This window comes from Telopea speciosissima, chromosome 2 (assembly GCF_018873765.1).
Source record: "Telopea speciosissima isolate NSW1024214 ecotype Mountain lineage chromosome 2, Tspe_v1, whole genome shotgun sequence".
NCBI lineage: Eukaryota > Viridiplantae > Streptophyta > Magnoliopsida > Proteales > Proteaceae > Telopea > Telopea speciosissima.
The window spans coordinates 62,603,143-62,619,715 of record NC_057917.1 but is presented as its reverse complement, the minus strand read 5'-3'; the positions used below and the strand labels follow the sequence as shown (position 1 = coordinate 62,619,715).

Here is a 16,573-nt window from a genome sequence, read left to right as displayed (position 1 = left end):
TTTTTCTCTGAGAAAAGGCATAAAGGATTTTAATTTTACATTGAATGATTCTGCTACAATGCATTTGAAACTGAAAGTGTAAATCAAAACAGTCAGTCAATAGAAAATAATTGAACTCAATGAAAAGCAAATAAATTTGAATTTTTTTTTCCACTCCTCGAGACGATGCAGATTCCTATGGCTTCTTCATTGAATATGGTGAGAAGTTTAATCACGCTTCCCGCGCCCCGACTGAACTGTGTCTGCTTTTCTTATTTAATGCTATTGATATCCTCCAATGGGTGGGTTTTCTTTTAACCTGTTTCGGCACATTCAAGGTTTTCCCAGCCATTCAGACAGACTGAGTTCCAGCTCATTTCTTTGAATCCCGAAATGGGTTCTTCGGTTCATCTTCTGGGCTTTGTCTTTTCGGTGATTTTCATCTTTCAAAACTCCATTACTGTAGTTTCTCAGAAGTCAGTCGGAGGTGGAACTGTTCAAGGGATTGTTTTGATTAATGGAAGCGGAGGCATTGGAAGGACGGATGAAGATTTCATCTGTACTACATTGGATTGGTGGCCACCTGAAAAATGTGACTATGGAACTTGTAGCTGGGGCCTTGCTTCTATGCTCAATCTGGTAAGTGGTTTCTCTTCTATTGTATTGGTGTTTGTTTAATTTTCTTTTGGGGTTTCAATTTAATCTCTCTCTCATTTCCTATACAAAATTCTGTACTTGCTCTGGTGTTTTCTCATCCTCCTGCATAATGGTCTCAATCCCTTCTTTGTATCTTGAAAATTCTTCTGTTTGTTTAAACCCAAAGTGCCAAGAGATGCAAAAAGGGAATTATGCTCTAATGTCTTTAGATGCTGTAGAGTATGGAGATAATAATTTGGCAATACTCTGTCTCTGCAGAAGCTTCTCTTCCATTCTCTCTTTTTTGTTTGAATTAGTTGATCTTATACGTAAGAGGAAACACAATGATATTTTGACCTTTTGTTTCATGGGTACTCAATCTTCAATTCAATTTCCCCCTCGTCTGGTAGAAAATTGTTCAGTTTCTTTGTAATAATTTCATGCTTCTGCTGGTGCTATGATCTGTGATCTTTTGGGTGGGTATGTACTCTGCTTTGAGTAAAGTTAAATTCCGAAAACATTGGTTTAAAGTGATTCAAACAATTGATTCATGCTAATTCTGTAATTCATATGTTTATTCTTTTGCTTTTCATGCAGGATCTAAACAACACAATTTTGTTAAATGCTGTTAAAGGTACAGCCTCTCTTACTCTTAATTGGATTCATTAGTTTGGGCACTCATCTTTTACTACTATCAAAGAGATAATTCCTTACTCGGAAAATTTTGCAGCTTTTAAGCCCTTGAAAATTAGATTGGGTGGAACATTGCAAGATAAGGTTATATATGAGACTGGAAATCCACAGCAACCCTGTCCCCAATTTGTTAAAAACTCTGAGATGTTTGGCTTCTCTGAAGGCTGTCTACCAATGTCTAGATGGGATGAACTTAACACTTTCTTCAAAAAGGCTGGGTAACAGAAATTTCTCATAATTTTTTTCTGTTTTGTATATACGAACTGTTTTTTTTTTTCTTTCAAACAATGATATGAACTGGGCTGAAGCATTTGTTGATACATTTCAAGTCTATTTTCTTCTACATTTCTCTCACTCTGTTCACCTTATTCAGGGCCGTAGTTATCTTCGGATTAAATGCACTAAGTGGAAGGACTCTGGCATCTGATGGCTCTGCAGTAGGACCTTGGAATTCTACAAATGCAGAATCCCTTATACGCTATACCGTCAACAAGAATTATACAATACATGGTTGGGAGCTTGGTAAGAATGCATATGTTATTAGACCAAAGGTTAACTACAATGATTCTTGGTTTTAAAGTTAGAAGAGGGGGGTGGGGGTTCTGCCTCGTGGATCCAAATTCTCCAGATAACACAGATCATCTGAACCAGTTAAATATATAGACACTTTTAATGTCAGCCTCTGGACTCTCATTGTATTACACTTCTGCACTATGATTAAAATCAGTTTACAAGTTTCTTTGAATTTATTGAATAGAAAATTTTCTATGGAAAGCGTCTGTGGGACTAATGACAACATGGAAAACAGAAACTTCCATTAAAAAAGAAACATGGAAAACAGAAACACTGCAGAAAGGAACAAACAGGATAGTTTTACACTACTCACCCCCCCCCCCCCAAAAAAAAAACACGCACACACGCACACAAAATCTTGCTCTGCCCTAGCCACATAGAACAAGTAGCACTAGTCAAAGAGTCTACATGTCACAATTTTCTTCTCACTCGTCTATTATGTTGGAAATCTATTAAAATTCTTTTCACTTGTCAGGAAATGAATTGAGTGGGAATGGAGTTGGTACAAGCGTTGCAGCCGACCAGTACGCATCTGATGTGATCTCTCTCAAAAAAATAGTGCATAATATCTACAGGGGTTTTCATGTAAAGCCATTAATCATAACACCAGGGGGATTCTTTGATGCAAACTGGTTCACAAAACTAGTAAATAAAACACCCAGATCGCTCGATGTTGTCACGCATCACATATATAATCTTGGCCCAGGTATCTTACTCAGAATGTAGACAAATTTCACTTAATATCCATGCCTTAAAACTTAAATGTTACCTTTAAACATTTCCTTTTCCGGAATTTAGGTGTCGATACCCATCTGATTGACAAGATCCTCGATCCATCCTATCTTGATGGTGAGGCGCAGACATTCAGCAGCCTCCAGAGGTTGCTAAAAAATGCTGCAAGTTCAGCAACTGCTTGGGTTGGGGAAGCAGGAGGAGCATATAACAGTGGCCATAACCTTGTCACCAATGCATTTGTGTTTAGTTTCTGGTAAATTACTTATGAGTTACTCTGAAAGCTTTCACTTCTTAGATATTTCTTCCAGAATTGACTTGTTTCTGATCACCAAAATAGGTACCTGGATCAGCTAGGCATGGCAGCATCTTATGATACTAAAACATACTGCAGACAAACATTGATTGGTGGAAACTATGGGTTACTCAACACAACCACCTTTGTTCCAAATCCTGATTACTACAGGTTATTTTTTGAACTTTGAAATTCTTAGCTTCATAACTGTTGGTGGTCAGAGCTAGTATTTTCAACTGAATTCAGTAAAAAATGTCTTATATGCTCTCAGAAAACTACAATTTTTACAAGATCGAATACTTCACCCATTAAAAAGACTTTCCTATACAAGTTGTGTCTAGTATGAAGACTGCTCCCTTTCAGTTCATTAAGCAAAATTAAACTCTAAGACAGTTTTTTTTTTTTTTTGTATGAGATTTATATTAGAAAATGTCCCAGAATGAACCAGCTGATTGATATTGTGCTTTCTATCTGTGCAGTGCTCTCCTTTGGCACCGGTTAATGGGAAGAACGGTCCTATCGGCAAATTTTACAGGAACAAAGAACATAAGAGCATATTCACATTGTGCAAAACAATCTGTAAGTTTTAACACAGTTATCTAAATGAATCATCTTAATATCCTCTTTCCTGAATCATTGATTTGAATGCAATCTTACAGCAAGGAATCACATTGCTACTGATCAACCTCGACAGTAACACCACAGTTGTTTTCAGTGTTGCAACTGAAGATGCTGTCCTTAATAAGACTTGGACTTTGGAACATAATGGAATCACAAGGGAGGAGTATCACCTAACAGCTAAGGATGGAAACTTGCAGAGCCAAACAATGCTTCTAAATGGGAAAATATTGACTGTAAATTCATCTGGGGATATACCTACTTTGATACCTTTAAGTGTAAATTCATCTGGGCCAATAACAGTTGCCCCTTACTCAATTGTATTTGCTCATATTCCTAATATTTCTGTTCCAGCTTGTAGGTAATTTGACCAAATGGAACCAAATTGGTTCTGTTTTACAAAGAAATTATTGTAAGTGTTTCTGTTTTAGTTTTCTCCCCCCTGCTTTTGCTTTGTCTTTCCATTGGTATTGGGTAAATGACAAACGTGTTGGGGACGATTGTGCAACCACCAGGAAGAAATCCAAGCAAACAATTATTACACAATGACAAAAACCCATCCCAATTACAAATACAGACCACAATTATGTGGACCCGCAAGATACAATACACACCCATGACCCAAACCCAACAAAACTACTTACTAGAAAAATTATCATTTGCTTTAATGGCCATCTCCACTGCATTAGTTAGGGCATTTTCGTGGTCGACGTTGAACAAGAGGACCAGTGATAGAGGTGCTAATTTAGATTTTGTCGGTGGAACTGGGAATCTAAAAAGAAAGAAAAGTCTTGGCGGTCTAGGTGGGGTGATTAATTTGATATCATCAGTGGATTGAAAATTCTTGCAAGTTGATATCTTGGAATATAAATAAATAAATAATAGAATAACTCTCAAGGAAAGTCTTGGCGGTCTAGGTGGGGTGATTAATTTGATATCATCAGTGGATTGAAAATTCTTGCAAGTTGATATCTTGGAATATAAATAAGTAAATAATAGAATAACTATCAAGGAGGATCATTCTTGGATTGCAATTAAGAAGATGGGATCATATAAACTTGACCTGTTAGCTCTTCTTTGCAGCCTCATTGGCTTAACCTTCTTCTTCCAGGTCTATCAAGCCCAAAATTCTCCACAGGATTTCCTAGCAGCCCACAATGCCGCCCGTGCAGATGTAGGTGTTGGACCAATGACATGGGACGACATATTAGCTTCGTATGCTGGAAACTACGCTCAGGAGAGAGCCAGAGATTGTAATCTCGTGCACTCCACCGCACTACCCGCCTCTGGTGAGAACATTGCTTGGAGTTCCGGTAACATGTCGGCCGCAGAAGCTGTGGAGTTGTGGGTCTCTGAGAAAGAATACTATGATTACAATAACAATTCTTGTATCGAAGGCCAACTGTGCCGGCACTACATCCAGGTGGTTTGGAGCAAATCCCTTCGCCTTGGTTGTGGTAGAGCTCAGTGCAACAATGGAGGGACCTTCTTCATATGTAATTATTATCCTCATGGAAACTATATTGGGGAACGTCCTTATATGAGAGAACCCTCCGCTTGTTTCCATATAAATCTTTACATGTAAAAGATCCACTTGTATAACTTGAAAAACTTTCTCCAATAATAGAGAAAATTTAGATTTTTTATGGCAAAATTTTCTTTTCTCACCACTTTACAATCCTAAACAAGCAAAAGTTATCCATCCCCTTAAGATCAAAATCATGGACTTATGTGAGGAAGTTTCTTCTGTACTCAATGAAGAACCACATGGAAAATGGAGTAAGATCGAGCAGGCCGTCAACAAAGACCCAATTATCAAATCTGGTGTTCTTCCTTCCCAATCCATATAATCCACTCTGAGAAAACAAATAAAATATTTCTTCTACGATTGATATTCGAGTTATGAAGCTTTTGATTGCCTGATACCATTTATGATCCTCTTCAGCTATGCTAGGGTTTTACCTTGTTCTTTTGACTGCGTACAGATCCCCATTTCACTGGCAACTCTCGCCTTGAAAATTGAAATGTCCTCCTCTTCTGGCAAGGCAAGGCCCTCTCGCTTCCCATCTGTAGAGGATTATTGCCTTCCTCTCCCTTTTCTTCCGTTCGCCTGTCTTCTCTCATTCACAAGTTCCCTTCCATTTTTTGTTCGCAGCTCAGCACTTAAGTCGGGAGGAATTGTAGCAACATCGGTGCGGCCTGACTCGTGGCAGCTTCGTGGTCGAAGAACGCTTCATTACAGTCTCTTAGGGAAAGCAGGGGTAAGACTGCGTACATTATGACCTTCCTCAGTCCCCGCAATGGTGGGAGCATTGGGTGCACCCTTTTTTCTTCTACTACTGTCGTCAATCCCACCACCATCACTGCTGTCCATGGTGCCCAGGTGGTGGTCAATGGTGATTTTTGGGATAGTGCTACTAATGTACAATTTAGGGGTTCGATCGCTTTAATGGCATTGTTTATGAGCTCCAATGGGAGCTGCGCTGTTCATGCCGGTACATCCCCCCCAACTCTCTCACACTTTTCAAGGCACTCCAACAACTCCTCTCCTCAAAGCTACAACCTCCCTTATATATGTATGTGTTGGCTTGTAGAAGAGCTTCCTGATTGATTTCTATTTTCTATCTTTGGTTGTGTTTTAAAAAGTTTCATTATGAGTTTGAGGTCCTCTTACAGTAAGAGAGTTTCACACTTGGGTTAGTGAGTCCTAAGAAACCTCCAGAGCTAAGTGAATCCTTTTTGACGACTTTTGCTATCATGTACTTGATTCTTCATTTGCAATAGAATTCTTCTTCATTTTCTGCCTTATTGTGTCTTTTCACTTTGAACAGCATCAGTTCGCCTTGTAACTTGTTTGTGAAATCAAAGTAATTTAGTTCATTCTATCAATTGTGGATGAAACATTGGTTTCTTTATTTAACACTTGCAGAACTTGAAGAGCTTCTAAACCAAATGTAGGATGGACAAATGATCAATGCCTTTTCTTTATATTGTGTATTCCAGTTTCATTACTCTTTCAAGCTGGGTTAGTAACTCTTAAATTGAGGAAATATTAGAAGAAGTGCATGCACCAGAGTACTAAAAGAAGCAGAGAGTATTCAAATGAGATTTAAGAGTTCATTGTTCAGGACAGCTCCAGATGAAAGTGTGGCAGGAGAAATTGACTTGGTAATGTTATGATAAATTAAATTCTTTTGCAGGAAGAGATTTTATCCTTGAAGAGAGGTTTTCAGATAAAATTTTATCTGTGAATTAAGGCTTTATAGAGGAGTGCTAGCTCCACCTGCTTCGAAAGCTGATGGAGGTTACACACTCCTAATAGTGCAGCACCTGGACTATAGCTTTCATCATGAAACTTGTTAATCAATCTACCAGTTCAAAAGAGTATAAAGAAGAAGAGGAAGAGGCTGAAATTGCAGCTGTTCTTCAATTGCTTTTCTGTTTTATTTTAAGGTTTCCCTCTCTGATTGTGGAAGATTAGGATCCTTTCATGCTCATACATTGTTCTCCAAGAACTCAAAATTTTAAGCTTTATCATGAATTCGAAAGCAATGAGGAGACCTTTTGAACTTTGAAGTAAGATTGGGATTTGCAGGACTGCAAAAGGAGGCTCAAAATTTAATGCTGTATTCCCAAGAATCAAGATGCTATTCTCTATTAAGTATTCATTAGCAAGAGTCATGACTATTTCAATTCAGGGCAAAAAATAAAGATAACTTCGGCCTATACCCTTAGTTGTTGTAACTCAGAAGCAGCACCGTTCATTACTTTCCATACAAAATTCCTTCAAATGTTCTAATGGAAGATTATTGCATCCAGCATATATCCAAAATATTGAATTGAAGTATAATAATCAAAATGATCAAGGAGAGCAAAATGACTGACATGGCGGAAGTGGGTATCAATTCATCTCAAAATATATAGGTTTTGGGAGCCATCGTATGATAAGCAACCCTGGGATGTTAAAGAGTCCAAATCCAACGTTATTAGCCGATCATGGCTTTGGTGCAACGGCAAGGTTGCTCCATTGCGACCAAGCGGTCATGGGTTTGAGTATGGAAACAGTCTCTTTGTGAAAGCAGGGGTAAGGCTGCGTACATTATGACCCTCCCCAGACACCGCAGTGGTGGGAACCTCGTGCACTGGGTACACCCTTTTGGAAGTTTCCACAACATGATATTTCACGTGTTGTTGATCCTGACGAGAGCAATGGCCTCATAATCTATATACCTTCTACTAAGAACTTGATTACAAAGATAAGCTGGATTGACTAAAATACGTTTCAGAGACGCAAGAGTCAGATAAATGGATAGATATACTAGGGAAAATTTACAAAAAAAAAATCTGAATCTTTAATTTCCCTGTGATACATGAATAGCTTATTCATTATTGTTCAGGGGAAGGGGGGAAAAAAAGAAAGAAAGAAATAAAGAAGAGATTATAGACAGTTGCTTCAAGCCATGTTACTAAGTTGCCATTGAGTCTCCTTTCTGGGTTAACTCATGCTGAATAAAGGTGAGGCAGAGCTTCTCTAAGTTGATTTATTCGACAGGAACTTCAACCTCCATCTTCAGTCCAGGATAGTCAAGAATCTGAAAAAGGATGTAAAGCAACAGCAATGAATATAATGTTAAAATAATATGGAATATAACTATTCAGAGAATCCAATTAAATCTGGGCCTAACATCTACATTTTTTATGTTTGAAAGAAACCATGATTCCCAAGACAGAACAACACATTAATGGAAGGCTGGAATACTTAATCAGTCAGATGATGATTTTATGTACTTAACCCACGCCATTCTTTAGATGGTTAAGGAATTAATATGGTGGACCATCCACATGAAGTTGAGTAAAGAGAAAAGAAAAAATGCCAGTGAGAACTTAGATGGTTGTAGGGCTGTAAACGGATCGGATTCGACTCGGATAGTGCTATATCCGCATCCGCATCCGATTAGCTATCGGATGGATTCGGATAGTGCTAAACGGATACGGACATGGATACGGATCGGATATTTTATCCGTTTACATGTAAATATAGCTTTTTGGATAGCTATAGCCTATCAGTATCCGCATCCGTTTAGCTTTCGGACGGATTCGGATAGTGCTAAACGGATACGGACACGGATTTCGGCTATTCATTTACACCCCTAGATGGTTGGGATCATTAAGATAATTGCAACTTGGTGTATAGCATGCAGTGTGAACATTATATGCAAGTCAAATGGCAAGCCTCAGCCTCCCTGTTATTCACATGATTCTCTTGAGGAAATTACAGAAAAACCTTGAGAGGATAAGAACTCTCTGATGTTATTGAGAGTTACTCTACATTTGTGGAGTTTGCCAAGTGGTTGGGCTAAATGAATATAATTTTTAAGATTAAGTTTAGAATTTTATGACTCATTGTAAAGGGAAAAAAAGGGAAAGTGAGACTGGAAGGGAAGAAGGGATTGGAGAAATATGGTAAGCAGGGGTAATAAATGATGGTATTCCTACTTCAATCCTTGTGCTTGTTGAGCCTTCCACTATAAAGTTGGAGGGGCTCAATAAACACAACCAATCCAAAGATAGCTTGGAAGAGAACTCTAAAATAAAAGGTGAATACCTTGACGAAGTCATCCAACAATAAAGAAGAAGTCCTCCTGTAACCAGCTTCCTCCAATAAATGGGTCATTACTTCCTGAAAAAATATGAGCATAACAAAGGGAATTAGACTTCATATAGATTGTAACAACAAATCCAAGCACAAGCCAACTTTAATCTTTATGACTGCATCGTAAGAGGAAATTACTTATCACTTGAGATTGTTCATTAAAGTTTATAAGTCAATAAAAAAAAATGCAAAAAAAAAAGGCACATAATATCCATATATGTGAAAATGAACAGATAACTACTACCCAATGATGAACAAAAACCAAATTAACATATATAACAGTTCTGAAACCAAAATATCCCATCCAACCCCCAACCCACTATATCATAAGGCAATAGATTTTATCAAGCACGCGGAATCAATCACAAGACATTTTTCCCCCCCAGCCAAATTATTCATGTAGAATTTTCTTCCTACTTGGTCAAGTAATATTAAGGTTTTCCAAAGCATGAACAAAATACAAAAGTAAGATTTACAAGAGAGGGTAAATCATTTCATGAATTCATCAGTTCTATGACACAAATTCTGCAAACATGCCTTATTTTTAAGTATCACTGTCAATATGCAAAATACCTCCCATGTAGCCTAAGGAGATGAATATTTAATCTGTTTGATATCTTCAAGTATAAAAGAACAATGCAAGAACATCACCTTTTAACCCTTTTATTGAATTATTGTGACCCTTATTTAAGGTTCACATCCTTGACCTTCATACTTGAGTTTAGAAACAAACATAGAGATAAATAATCAATTGAAACCCTTATGCAAGGACAATGGCTTGGTTGAGTATGCACCCTTATTCTTCTTTCCAGTATCAGTTGTTTAAAGGCCCTACTTATGTTTTCCATTTTTTGGTTTTTGGTCTATACAGGATGCATGTAACTGACACAAGGTAGTGGGATAGTGCATAGTTCAAGAAGTGCCCATTAAACATATTAATACAGAGCTTTGGTCTGTATCCAGTGTTTTCTCAAAACATTTTCAATTAAACAGAAGACATTGATCAATAGAAGGCAACTCAATGATTGCAGTATTGCATTATTTATGGAACCTCATACTGAATACTGTAAAGAGACATGTCTTAAGGTCAAACCATATTTGCCTTGGTATTATACAGAATGAGTTTAAGAGATTTAGAACCAATCACTACCCACAACCCCATGTAGTTAAACATGATTAAAAAAACTCTTGTCTGCATCATTAGTTGACATTTTAAAGTTTAAAATTCTAGAAACCCACCATAAAACAGTACACTACCAAATCTTTCAGTAACCCCCACCCCCAACCCCCAACACACCCCCCCAAAAAAAAAGAAAAGAAAAAAAAAAAAAAAGAGTTTCCATATCTTTTATCATCCTATCCTCCAACCAAACCTGCTGTTGGGCAGAAGAGTGGTGCACATTGATACAATGAAAGCTAAAAATCAAATTGACTGTTAATTGGAGTCGAAAAACAAGGACGAATAACAAAATTACCTCTCTTTGCTCCTCCGACATATATGAACCCGTCAAATCCCGCAAGACATCTAATATGTCATTGAAAGTCACCTTGCCATCGCCATCTAGATCATATACTTTGAAGATAACTGAAACACATGGACAATGAGTATGTTGACATCAATGTCTGAAGTTCAGCAATGAAAGAATTTTTTACATATGGGCTGAAGCTCTAGGAGCAGGAAAAGTGAATACATAAGTTCATGCCAGTTATAATTTCTAAAAAACATAAAATGCATTATAGAAATGCAGAAAAAAAAAAAAAACACAACAGCAGAGAGAAGCAAACCTACGTTCAATTTTCTGTTTAATACTGGCTTTAGAACTGAAAGCTGACAAGAAGGCGACGAAGTCCTTGAAATTCAAACTGTCCACCATCTTAAGCAGTCTCTGCAATTATTATCAACAAAATAAGTTATTAGAAACAAGGGCACCCTCTGCAAAGACATACACTTGAACTAACACTGTGAAGTTCATTGATATTCGAATCTAAAGCATCAAAGGAGAATTTATTAACCCATAAATAAATATAGAGTACAAAAGTTGAAAACCAATATAAGATGTTACCTGAGAAAGGGGGTCCATGAAGAACTCAGGCACGGATAAGAACTCATCTGCAGAAATAAAACCCTTAGAATTCCGGTCAAGCTGACAGAACCTCTCGTACAGAGATACAATTTCTTGCTGAGAGACTGAAATTAGCAAACAAAACAGAAAGACACAATTGAGTACCCACAAGAACACAACAATTAATTAAGAACCTAATAAAGATAAGTCCAGAAAAAAAGGAAAAAATTGAAGAGGTTTATACATAAATTGTCGCAGTATTCCTGAACTTCCTCGATATCGTACTGAGTAAGCATCGAATATGCACCACCCATCTCTTCTATCTTTCTCTGTGAGCAGATTTGAATTGCCCACTAAATCAAATTAGAGAAAGATAAGAAGTGGGTTTTGGTAACTGATAGAAGAAGAAGAAATAAAGGCCAAGATTTCTTCAGAAGGGAGGAGCTGAGACTCCTCGAGAGAAAGCTGGGTAGGATTTAAATAGGCATAAGATTCCAGATTGGCGGCTTTGTGATCATCGAAGAACCCAAAGACCAGAATTGAAATAATATATATTACTAGCAGCGTTTGGATTTTGAAACCGAGACCCGCAGACCATGGGCCGGTAACTTGGGGAGTTGAGTTACGAAATCTCTCTGTAACACTCAATCGTGAAAACCGTGTAACACAAAATAGCATTTTTTTTGTGTGTTTGTTTGTGTTTTTCTGATCACCACCATCCATGTGTGAAATGGCCTAAAGATTGATCCTAGCCTTTCAGTGACATACTGTGGGCCCATCTCTGTTTTTTTTAGGATCTGTTTGTTTGGCGAAAAAAAATAGGATGGGAAAAGGAAAATAATCCTCTTCAATTCTCTAAAATTGTGCAGTGCGGCAGTTCGGGGTGGAAAAGTCGACACTTCTCGAACATCCAACAGTGCCGAGCTCAACACAAGAAAAAAAAATAAAAATATGGAAGTCAATGAGCTTGGATTGTTGGATGCCCGAGCTACTACATATCGAAATCTGCACTCCGAACTATCGCACTGCATAGTTTAGGGAATTGAAGGATTAAAAACCGTGGGAAAAAAGGTAATTTTTTCATAAAACACCAAAACCCATGTTTATTTGGTTGTTAGGGTGGTAGAAATGAAGGGATTGTCAGCAAGATTATTATCCTCTCCAATTCCTAAAGCTCGACAGTACTAGGTAGAGATGCTAACATGTGACAGCTCGAACATCTAACGGTACGAGCTCATTGACTATGTTGAGCTCAGACCATTGGATGTCCAAACTACCACATGTCTACATCTCCACCTAGCACTACCGAGCTCTAGGGAATTGGAGAGGATAATTTTCCTTGTCAGCTGACATGACAATCAAATTTTCTCATCCCATCCCTCTCCAAAATCCCATCCTTTTAAGTAGGATTTTGTAGGGAAAAGAGTGAATTGGTTATTTTATTAATATGGGACCTAGAAAAATCATTTTTCTCATCCTTTCGTTTACGTCTCTTTCCTACACAACTACACATGAGTCTCGCCTCTCTTATTATGCCACCCTTTTTTCCCACCAAACAAACAAGTCCTTAGGATTATGGAGGATATTCCAAAGATTGTTATGAAGATTCAATCGGATGGTCAAAAATAAAGATCTACCCAATGGAAGACTTTTCAAAGAATCAATAATATAGTGTTGACCAGGCCTCATGCCGATTGAATTGAAATTAGAAGTATTCCTAATGTGTACTGAAAGCAGGAAGGAGAGTGGTGCTTGCTTGCTGGCTTGCATTAAGTTTCCCTATGGTATTTTTAAATTCTAAAAATAAAACAAATAAATACAGATGGCATATCCACTGATAAGTGTTGACTATTGGATTATTGGGTAATTTTATTTGAAAGATTCTTGGGCAAATCTTTCTTTAATGGAGATTATAACATTCTCATTGGTTCTTACAAAATTTTTCTATGATTTTGTTTTGCTTTTTTAATCCAAATAGGAATCTTGCATCCCTCTTTCTTCTTCGTGTGAATGGAAATTTTACATTAATTTTTTGATATATCTATGGTAAACCCACGTTTTTTTTCTTGGCTATTTCATTCTAAATAATAATACAAATAGAATTCCTTGCAATATTAACTTATAATATTAAGGGGTTATTTTTTATGGGCAAGTGAACACCCTCCCATTGTTCTCTTAACTGGCAATCTTGTTATATTTAAAATTTAATCAAGGGCAAAATATTGTTATCAAACTATATGCCCGTGCATAAGTGTGGGGTCAATGAGAACATGCACATAGCATTAACGAGGGTGATTTTTTCATTTTAGAGGGATGGGGTGATCATGTCGTGCGTCTATGTCTGATTGAAAGCTTGTTTTGCAAGCAATTATCACAAACTTAAGCTATAACTACCATATGGCAACATATTATGTCCAAATTTTAACTTCGGGTAGAGTTCCTCCATCTTCTCCTTGTGTAAAATTTTAATACAAATGAATGCTTACAGTGTTACACATGGTAAAACTCATGATCGAAGCTTGGTTAAAAATTTAAATATATAGGAGTGACACAGTTCAACTACTCAAAATAGGCTAATGTTTTTAGAACAAACCATTCTGGTAAGCCATCAAAATGGCCCAAATATATATCACTTGGTAGATTGGATGGTCCAAATTTATGGGCAATATTCCTTCAAGTCTTTTGCCTACATGTCAAGTTTCAACTTAAATGGAGTTTGCTAAGTGACAAAACAAAACTAGGGACTACAATAGGATGTATGTACGTATACACCCAGCTGATAAAAAACATGGATGCATGGTCATAAATTGGTGGGTATTTGATTGAATTTGATTACGAAGTTTGACATGTAACTTATCCAAAATTTGACTTAATTGTATCTCCAACGGTTGGAGTTATTTAGGTCATCCCATTGCATGACTCAAAATTGTGGACTAATCAGATAATGAATGGTAAAAATGAAAATAAGCTATTCAAATTATACATTGAAAGTCTAATACAATGTGAGTCATATAGTTCATTTGGACAGTAAAACTTGATTTATGACGAAATAAGAGGACGAAACCCAAATAATTGTTTTAAATACATGCCCTCCAAATACAAGCTTACCTTGATTATGTTTAGTCCATCACCATTATCTATAAATTTTCGTGTTCTAAATAAAACAACAACTAGAATGGACAGGTTCAAGTAGACTTGGTAAATTGGGTTGAAAACTCTCTCTCTCTCTCTCTCTCTCTCTCTCTCTCTCTCTATATATATATATATATATATATATATATATATATATATATATATATATATATATATATATATATGTTGCCTAATTCAAGTAGACTTGCTATTTTCATCTGACTTTGGATAGAATGGTCTTTCTTCTCATCTAATGTTAAAGAAGTCCAACTCAAAAGCTAAAAGTTGTTAGGTTACTTAGCTAGGGTCAATAGATATGTGGAGACATCCATTGCCTTATACTTAACCAAAGTGAGATAATTCTCAATATTCTACCTCACATGTTGACGAAAGGAGCTGCAGGTCCAACAATCAAAATTGAAGAGATGGAAAAGAAATATACAAATAAAAAAAGGACCTAGTTTTCCTTAACCCATAGAGAAGATACAAAAGGGTATTGATAGGGTAGTTTGGGAAGATACTAAAATCTTATAGGGGTTTGTAAACCCTAGAATGATGGGTGAACCGTCCTCTATGGGTGGATGAAAATTTTCATTAAAAAAAAAGTATATAAGAAGAGAATATTTTCCTCTTACTAGAATGAAAACCAAAAGGAGAAAGGAGATGATGGGTATAGTTTGTTCAGTACATTTTAAAGTGTCAGATCTTTTTTTTTTTTTTTTTTTTTCTTCTGTAAATTCTTTAAAGAGTACAACCATTTGTTTCAAATTTATTTTTTTAATTAATATTTGAAAAATAAATTAATTTATTTTTCAATCACCAAAAGGAAACCAATAGGAGATTGATGGATACTTTGAATTTTTCTCTTTTAAGTAAAACATGAGATCAACTAATTCAACATTACTTTTCTTTCTTTCATTAATATTTGAACAAACCTAAGGAATTTGAGTAAGATGTAATGCACAATATAGATACAATGCTAGATGACATAAAGATGTCAATATCCTCGCATCAAGGGAACTATTTAATTTCTCTTTATTTTTATTTACTTTTTTATTCATTACAAGATAAAATATATTCATTTTATCTTTTAAAATCTAAAATGATGCAACCCAAAATCCATAGAAAGGATCATTCCAATATAATTTTGTTACTACATTTTATTAAAAATATCTTCATTCAATTAAGAAAAGCCCTTTGTTAAACTTTTGAAATATTTAAATTGTATTTTATTCTTAGTATTAATTTTTTTTAGACTTCATTTAGTTTATATGGCTACCTAAAGTACTAAAGATGCTTTCTTTTAGTATTTAAAATTGAAACTCAAATTTTAGAGACCCTCAGCAAAGATCAAATCCTCCGTCGTATCCGTCATCGTAAAAAGGTAAACAACTACTGAGTACTGGTGGCGGATGGATTGCAAAAAGAAGAAGAAGAAGAAAGAGGAGGAGGAAAAGGAGCGGGAAGTTCGATAATTCTAATTAAACGATGAAAAGACATTTTCACCCTTCGATTTTGAGACCTATGAGCACATGCTCATTAAAGTCCCGCATAAATGGTCAAAAGTGATTTTTGGCCAAAAACCATAAACGGCTTTCGATCTATTTTTGGTTTTTTATTTTTTTCACTCTTTTTAAAATAGAAATAGACTCCATAAATGATACCAAACGTAACCAAAAACATTTGTTGTTACAAAAAAAAAAAAAAAAAAAAAAAAAAAAAAAAAAAACTATATCAAAAACGCCCTTAAAAAACCTCTCCAAGCAAACCGGTTTTGAGGGAAAAAAATATTTACCTATTAAATTACAGAAGACAAAAAAGTAGACAAAAAATTGATGTCAATATTCTAAAACCTAGTCCAGCCTTGCACATGTTTTAGTGAGACAATTGGTTGAACCAATCAAACATAAACCATCCAATTGACTTGACAACTGCAATCTTCTAGGAAAGACAAACAACTGGTTAGATTCTAGTTTCTAAAAAGATGTCTGAGATAATGCCTGATTTATTCCATTTAAAATTAAGTCATATACAACTTAACAACCCAGTTTTGATACATATTTTTTATTTTCTTTTTAATTTTTGGATGATGTCAACTTGGTTTTTTTCAACATTTATAATAACTTACCACTAAGAATGCTATAAGAGAGGTACACAACATAGGTACAGAGCTACAAAACATATAGAGAATAATCTCAT

The 16,573-nt window shown here is 36.0% G+C and overlaps 3 protein-coding genes across 3 annotated transcripts; 2 read left to right on the top strand and 1 right to left on the bottom strand.

Moving 5' to 3' along the window:
* The first annotated feature begins 133 nt into the window (after nucleotides 1-133).
* On the top strand, nucleotides 134-3,917 carry LOC122650329 (heparanase-like protein 3). The gene is made up of 9 exons (XM_043843724.1): nucleotides 134-618; nucleotides 1,213-1,249; nucleotides 1,346-1,526; nucleotides 1,682-1,830; nucleotides 2,357-2,587; nucleotides 2,680-2,869; nucleotides 2,954-3,079; nucleotides 3,388-3,487; nucleotides 3,568-3,917. The coding sequence occupies exons 1-9, from the start codon at nucleotides 373-375 to the stop codon at nucleotides 3,889-3,891; spliced, it is 1,584 nt and encodes a 527-aa protein (XP_043699659.1). The 5' UTR covers nucleotides 134-372; the 3' UTR covers nucleotides 3,892-3,917.
* A 648-nt stretch (nucleotides 3,918-4,565) lies between these two features.
* Nucleotides 4,566-5,111, top strand: LOC122650971 (pathogenesis-related leaf protein 6-like). Its single transcript, XM_043844323.1, has one exon. The coding sequence runs from the start codon at nucleotides 4,569-4,571 to the stop codon at nucleotides 5,109-5,111; it is 543 nt and encodes a 180-aa protein (XP_043700258.1). The 5' UTR covers nucleotides 4,566-4,568.
* A 2,659-nt stretch (nucleotides 5,112-7,770) lies between these two features.
* LOC122650330 (calcineurin subunit B-like) lies at nucleotides 7,771-11,784 on the bottom strand. The gene is made up of 6 exons (XM_043843725.1): nucleotides 11,487-11,784; nucleotides 11,243-11,367; nucleotides 10,969-11,065; nucleotides 10,655-10,764; nucleotides 9,132-9,206; nucleotides 7,771-8,118 (listed from the first exon to the last, which is right to left on the bottom strand). Exons 1-6 carry the CDS (start codon nucleotides 11,554-11,556, stop codon nucleotides 8,068-8,070), a joined length of 528 nt encoding a protein of 175 aa, XP_043699660.1. The 5' UTR covers nucleotides 11,557-11,784; the 3' UTR covers nucleotides 7,771-8,067.
* Between the last annotated feature and the right edge of the window lie 4,789 nt (nucleotides 11,785-16,573).